This window comes from Saccopteryx bilineata, chromosome 6, assembly GCF_036850765.1.
Source record: "Saccopteryx bilineata isolate mSacBil1 chromosome 6, mSacBil1_pri_phased_curated, whole genome shotgun sequence".
NCBI lineage: Eukaryota > Metazoa > Chordata > Mammalia > Chiroptera > Emballonuridae > Saccopteryx > Saccopteryx bilineata.
Window position 1 is genome coordinate 139,616,181 of NC_089495.1, and position 7,972 is coordinate 139,624,152.

Genomic DNA, 7,972 nt, shown 5'->3' on the forward strand with positions numbered 1-7,972 from the left:
TCAAGGCAGCCAGGGAAAAGAAGAGTACAACATATAAAGGAAGGCCTATTAGATTATCATCAGATTTCTCAGCAGAAACTCTACAAGCTAGAAGAGAGTGGACCCCAATATTTAAAGCCCTGAAAGAGAGGAACTTTCAGCCAAGAATACTATACCCATCAAAGCTATCCTTCAAGTATGAAGGAGATATAAAAACATTCACAAATACAGAAAAGATGAGAGAATTTATCAACAGAAAGCCCCCACTCCAGGAAATACTAAAGGGGGTTTTCCAACCAGATTCAAAGAACAAAAGAAAACAACACCACAAGTAACAGCTCCACCAAGAACACAATAAAACCAAACTTAAACTGTGACAACAAAGGAAAAAAAGGGGGGAGAGGATGGAGATTAACAGTAGCAAAGGATGATGAAGTGCAGAAATACTTATAAGATAGGGTACTACAATGAATATGGTAGGTACCCTTTTCATTACTTAATGGTAACCACCCTTAAAAAAACCACCACAAAAACACTTGACTTAAAAAAGGTAGCAACAGAGGAAAGAAGTATGGAACACAAACAAACAAAAACAAATGATAGAAAAACAAAAAAGAAGAATCAAACTAGATACAAAACTAACAGAAAGCAATTTATAAAATGGCAGTAGGGAACCCACAAGTGTCAATAATTACACTAAATGTAAATGGATTAAACTTACCAATAAAAAGACACAGAGTAGCAGAATGGATTAAAAAAGAAAATCCAACTATATGCTGCCTACAAGAAACACATCTAAGCAACAAGGATAAAAACAAATTCAAAGTGAAAGGCTGGAAAACAATACTCCAAGCAAACAACACCCAAAAAAAAGCAGGCGTAGCAATACTCATATCTAATAATGCTGACTACAAGACAAAAAAAGTACTCAGAGACAAAAATGGTCATTTCATAATGATTAAGGGGAAGTTGAATCAAGAAGACATAACAATCCTTAATATATATGCACCAAACCAAGGAGCACCAAAATATATAAGACAGCTACTTATTGACCTTAAAACAAAAACTAACAAAAATACAATCATACTTGGAGACCTCAATACACCGCTGACAGCTCTAGATCGGTCATCCAAACAGAGAATCAATAAAGATATAGTGGCCTTAAACGAAATACTACAACACCTGGATATGACAGACATCTACAGGACACTTCATCCCAAAGCGACAGAGTATACATTTTTCTCTAGTGTACATGGAACATTCTCAAGAATTGACCATATGTTGGGCCACAAAGACAATATCAGCAAATTTAGAAAAATTGAAATTGTACCAAGCATATTTTCTGATCATAAAGCCTTGAAACTAGAACTCAACTGCAAAAAAGAGGGGGGAAAACCCACAAAAATGTGGAAACTAAACAACATACTTCTAAAAAATGAATGGGTCAAAGAAGAAATAAGCGCAGAAATCAAAAGATATATACAGACAAATGAAAATGAAAATACGACATATCAGAATCTCTGGGATGCAGCAAAAGCAGTAATAAGAGGAAAGTTCATATCACTTCAGGCCTATATGAACAAACAAGAGAGAGCCGAAGTAAACCACTTAACTTCACACCTTAAGGAACTAGAAAAAAAAGAACAAAGACAACCCAAAACCAGCCGAAGAAAGGAGATAATAAAAATCAGAGCAGAGCCCTGGCCGGTTGGCTCAGCGGTAGAGCGTCGGCCTAGCGTGCGGAGGACCCGGGTTCGATTCCCGGCCAGGGCACATAGGAGAAGCGCCCATTTGCTTCTCCACCCCTCCGCCGCGCCTTCCTCTCTGTCTCTCTCTTCCCCTCCCGCAGCCAAGGCTCCATTGGAGCAAAGATGGCCCGGGCGCTGGGGATGGCTCTGTGGCCTCTGCCCCAGGCGCTAGAGTGGCTCTGGTCGCAACATGGCGACACCCAGGAGGGTCGCAACATGGCGACGCCCAGGATGGGCAGAGCATCGCCCCCTGGTGGGCAGAGCGTCGCCCCCTGGTGGGTGTACCGGGTGGATCCCGGTCGGGCGCATGCGGGAGTCTGTCTGACTGTCTCTCCCTGTTTCCAGCTTCAGAAAAATGCAAAAAAAAAATCAGAGCAGAAATAAATGAAATAGAGAACAGAAAAACTATAGAAAAAATCAATAAAACAAGGAGCTGGTTCTTTGAAAAGATCAACAAAATTGACAAACCCTTGGCAAGACTCACCAAGGAAAAAAAGACACAGGACTCAAATAAATAAAATCCAAAATGAAAGAGGAGAGATCACCACAGACATTATAGATATACAAAGAATTATTGTAGAATACTATGAAAAATTATATGCCACCAAATACAACAATCTAGAAGAAATGGATAAATTCCTAGAACAATACAACCTTCCTAGACTGAGTCATGAAGAAGCAGAAAGCCTAAACAGACCAATCAGCAGGGAGGAAATAGAAAAAACTATTAAAAATCTCCCCAAAAATAAAAGTCCAGGTCCAGACGGTTATACTAGTGAATTCTATCAAACATTCAAAGAAGACTTGGTTCCTATTCTACTCAAAGTCTTCCAAAAAATTGAAGAAGAAGCAATACTTCCAAACACATTTTATGAGGCCAACATAACCCTCATACCAAAACCTGGCAAGGATGGCACAAAGAAAGAAAACTACAGACCAATATCTCTAATGAATACAGATGCTAAAATACTAAACAAAATACTGGCAAACCGAATACAACAACATATTAAAAAAATAATACATCATGATCAAGTGGGATTCATCCCAGAATCTCAAGGATGGTTCAACATACGCAAAACGGTTAACGTAATACACATTATCAACAAAACAAAGAACAAAAACCACATGATCTTATCAATAGATGCAGAAAAGGCTTTTGATAAAATACAACACAATTTTATGTTTAAGACTCTCAACAAAATGGGTATAGAAGGAAAATATCTCAACATGATAAAGGCCATATATGATAAACCATCAGCCAACATCCTATTAAACGGCATAAAACTGAGGACTTTCTACCTTAAATCAGGAACAAGATAGGGTTGTCCACTCTCTCCACTCTTATTCAACGTGGTGCTAGAAGTTCTGGCCAGAGCAATCAGACAAGACAAAGAAATAAAAGGCATCCATATCGGAAAAGAAGAAGTAAAGCTATCACTTTTTGCTGATGATATGATCCTATACATCGAAAACCCGAAGGACTCCACAAAAAGATTATTAGAAACAATAAACCAATACAGTAAGGTCGCAGGATACAAAATTAACATACAAAAGTCCATAGCCTTTCTATATGCCAACAATGAAATATTAGAAAACGAACTCAAAAAAATAATCCCCTTCACGATTGCAACAAAAAAAATAAAATACCTAGGAATAAACATAACAAAGAACGTAAAGGATCTATATAATGAAAATTACAAAGCATTGTTAAGGGAAATCGAAAAAGATACAATGAGATGGAAAAATATTCCTTGTTCTTGGATAGGAAGAATAAATATAATCAAAATGGCCATATTACCCAAAGCAATATACAAATTTAATGCAATTCCCATCAAAATCCCTATGAGATTTTTTAAAGAAATGGAACAAAAAATCATCAGATTTATATGGAACTATAAAAAACCCCGAATAGCCAAAACAATCCTAAGGAAAAAGAATGAAGCTGGGGGCATTACAATACCTGACTTTAAACTATATTATAGGGCCACGATAATCAAAACAGCATGGTATTGGCAAAAAAATAGACACTCAGACCAATGGAACAGAATAGAAAGCCCAGAAATAAAACCACATATATATGGTCAAATAATCTTTGATAAAGGGGCCAACAACACACAATGGAGAAAAGAAAGCCTCTTCAACAAATGGTGTTGGGAAAACTGGAAAGCCACATGCAAAAGAATGAAACTCGACTACAGCCTGTCCCCGTGTACTAAAATTAATTCAAAATGGATCAAAGACCTAAATATAAGACCTGAAACAATAAAGTACATAGAAGAAGACATAGGTACTAAACTCATGGACCTGGGTTTTAAAGAACATTTTATGAACTTGACTCCAATGGCAAGAGAAGTGAAGGCAAAGATAAATGAATGGGACTACATCAGAATTAAAAGTTTTTGCTCAGCAAGAGAAACTGATATCAAAATAAACAGACAGCCAACTATATGGGAACTGATATTTTCAAACGACAGCTCAGATAAGGGCCTAATATCCAAAATTTACAAAGAACTCATAAAACTCAACAACAAACAAACAAGCAATCCAATAAAAAAATGGGAAGAGGACATGAACAGACACTTCTCCCAGGAAGAGATACAAATGGCCAACAGATATATGAAAAGATGCTCAGCTTCATTAGTTATTAGAGAAATGCAAATCAAAACTACAATGAGATACCACCTCACTCCTGTTAGATTAGCTATTATCAACAAGACGGGTAATAGCAAATGTTGGAGAGGCTGTGGAGAAAAAGGAACCCTCATTCATTGTTGGTGGGACTGTAAAGTAGTACAACCATTATGGAGGAAAGTATGGTGGTTCCTCAAAAAACTGCAACTAGAACTACCTTATGACCCAGCAATCCCTCTACTGGGTATATACCCCAAAACCTCAGAAACATTGATACGTGAAGACACATGTAGCCCCATGTTCATTGCAGCACTGTTCACAGTGGCCAAGACATGGAAACAACCAAAAAGCCCTTCAATAGAAGACTGGATAAAGAAGATGTGGCACATATACACTATGGAATACTACTCAGCCATAAGAAATGATGACATCAGATCATTTACAGCAAAATGGTGGGATCTTGATAACATTATAAGGAGTGAAATAAGTAAATCATAAAAAAACAAGAACTACATGATTCCATACATTGGTGGAACATAAAAATGAGACTAAGAGACATGGACAAGAGTGTGGTGGTTACCAAGGGTGGGGGGGAGGGAGGACATGGGAGGGAGGGAGGGAGAGAGTTAGGGGGAGGGGGAGGGGCACAGAGAACTAGATGGAGGGTGACGGAGGACAATCTGACTTTGGGCGAGGGGTTTGCAACATAATTTGATGACAAAATAACCTAGACATGTTTTCTTTGAATATATGTACCCTGATTTATTAATGTCATCCCATTACCATTAATAAAAATTTATTAAAAAAAAAAATTCTAATATTAAAGCAAAAAAAAAAAAAAAAAAAAAAAAAAAAAACCAGCAACTATGGATGATATCATGTCTATGATCCTACACTCAAGCCAACAACCCCACGCTCAAGCTGGTGAGCCTGCACTCAACCCAGAGAGACCTTGGGGTTTCAAACCTGGGTCCTCTGTGTCCCAGGTTGATGCTCTATCCACTGTGCCACCACCGGTCAGGCAAACAGATATAATTTCAAAAAGCATAAACCAATGTCAGACACGTGACATTATCATCCTTAGGACTCTGATTATGTAGACCAGGGGTAGTCAACCTTTTTATACCTACTGCCCACTTTTGTATCTTTGTTAGTAGTAAAATTTTCTAACCACTCACCGGTTCCACAGTAATGGTGATTTATAAAGTAGGGAAGTAACTTTACTTTATAAAATTTATAAAGCAGAGTTACAACAAGTTAAAGTATATAATAATAATTACTTACCAAGTACTTTATGTCGGATTTTTGCTAAGTTTGGCAGAATAAATCTTTATAAAACAACTTACTATAGTTAAATCTATCTTTTTATTTATACTTTGGTTGCTCTGTTACCGCCCACCATGAAAGCTGGAAGGCCCACTAGTGGGCAGTAGGGACCAGGTTGACTACCACTGATGTAGACTCACCACTCAAGACCCTAAGTATAATGCCTTAGGTGGTGTCTACACAGAAGACATAGACTCTGGAGGAACGCTGAACTTGAGGCAGGGCTTTTCTCTGTATACAGCGCATGGATTCATAGGTTTATGCTAGTCTCAGATTTTATTTTAGGCAGTAATGTTTCAATTAATGGTGACGTTTAAGTATATTTCTAGGAAAATAATATAGTCTTTCACATCAACCTAATACAAGCAGAATAAAGGTGTATTACCAGGGCTTCCCCTCTAAAAGAGGAAGCCAGAACCCCCTGTTCCACGGGCGGAACTCAGACCAACAGCAGCAAGCTATAAAGCAGCATAGTTTAAAACGACCATCCGCCTGAGCAGGCGGTGGTGCAGTGGATAGAGTGTCGGACTGGGACACGGAGGACCCAGGTTCGAGACCTCAAGGTGGCCAGCTTGAGCACGGGCTCATCTGGCTTGAGCAAAAAGAAAAAAGAAAAAAAGCTCACCAGCTTAGACCCAAGGTCTCTGGCTTGAGCAAGAGCAAGGGGTCCTTGGTCTGCTGAAGGCCCACGGTCAAGGCACATATGAGAAAGCAATGAACAACTAAGGTGTCGCAATGAAAAACTGATGATTGATGCTTCTCATCTCTCTCCGTTCCTGTGTGTCTGTCCCTATCTATCATTCTAACTCTGTCTTTGTAAAAAAAAAAAAAAAAAAAAAAAAAAAACACCAAAAATCCCCCATTATCTAACAAGTGACCTGAAAATGTAAATGAGCTTCTGCACAAAGATTCCCCTCACTGGAAGTGCCCACACAGAAACGTGACCATCGCTTATCAGAAATAAAAACCAGACTGCAGCCTACATGTACGACCCTGCATAAGCCACCTTGCTGGATCTGTTGCATAATTTAAACATGAGAAGAATGGAAGAGGATCACTGATTTCCCCAGCCCCTTCCAACTCTGATGTCCTAAGACACAAATCAAGTACCGGTCAGCAAGTTTCAAAGGCCCTCTATCGCATGAATTCTGCAGGTGCCAAGTCTGCATCTGCCTGGCTCACTGATGTATTTCTAGAACCCAGAATATAAAAGGTGCTCAACAAACACCTGATGAACGGGCATTAAGAGAAGGGAGAAACGTCTGTCAACCCATCTGTCCACGATTTCCTCCCCGGGGTGACAGAGGCTGTGAACATCCACAGAAACCCGAAGGCACGCCTCCTCTGTCCTACAGAATTGCACAAAAGTTCCCTCAAAGCACACTGGCCCCGCTCACCCCTCGGCCTAGCTTCTGGCTCGGTGACAGAAGGGTCCTCGTCTACCAGCACGGACTGCTCCCCCGGGCACTGACCCTGAACCTCGGCCCCGATACCACGGGCCGGGCCAGGGCCGAGGAGAGAGGAGGACCCCGACGTGATTCACCTCAGGAAGGGACTTTCCGCAGCTGAGACTGTAAATCTTCACCTCGTTGAGGCTAGAGACCTGCATGGTGGAGCGGAGCAGCGGCAGCCCGCGTTCCGGCCCCAATCGCTGTCCCCGCGGCGCACGCGAGCATCAGCTCCCAGGTTCCCCGCGGCGCGCAGCTGTCGCGTGAGGCGCCGGCGCGGGCTGATGATGCATTTCCGGGCGCTGGGAAAGCGCCAGTTCCCGAAAGGGAGAAAGTGGTGGAATTGAAGGAGAACGGGGGAGGGTTGTGCGGAGGTTGGCGTGTGTGCCCACGACCCCCGCACCGGGCGGGACAGAAACAGCTCTTCCTCCTCTCGGCGTCCTGAGCGGCTGGGAGCGGAAGGGTCGGGTTCCGAATGGTGGTCTGGGATGTGGATGTTCCACGGCTTTTTATCCCCTCGTCTGCCGATGGGAAGTGTTTTCTCTCCAGTGTTTCTGCAATGTTACATTGCAAATAAACGCTCTTTAAAATTGGTGTGTTTAAAAATGTCATTTTGGTCTGTATTTTGTTAGACATTCACCCACTAAGGAAGGAAATAAAAGAAAAAGCATGCTAAAAAAATAGTAAAAGAAAGGGTGAAGATCAGGGAAGCGTGGGTTTAAGCCTATTGTTCGTTGAGATGGGTGCGTGGCAGGAACGACGCAGCCCCTTACATACCCATCGTTTTCAGAGCGCTCACAAACTTTCTCTGTTCTTCCCGATCCCTGGAGCGCTGCTTTT

The 7,972-nt window shown here is 41.1% G+C and overlaps 1 protein-coding gene across 2 annotated transcripts in view; it reads right to left on the reverse strand.

Moving 5' to 3' along the window:
• NOL10 (nucleolar protein 10) overlaps positions 1–7,378 on the reverse strand; it is a 90,259-nt gene extending 82,881 nt beyond the window's left edge. Inside the window, exon 1 of one of the 2 annotated variants that reach the window (XM_066236670.1) lies at positions 7,228–7,378. In XM_066236670.1, the coding sequence (XP_066092767.1) occupies positions 7,228–7,293 (66 nt within the window). In that variant the 5' untranslated portion in view covers positions 7,294–7,378. The remainder of the gene's footprint in view (positions 1–7,227) is intronic. The other variant, XM_066236671.1, reaches the window with a different exon arrangement.
• Positions 7,379–7,972: the final 594 nt, after the last annotated feature.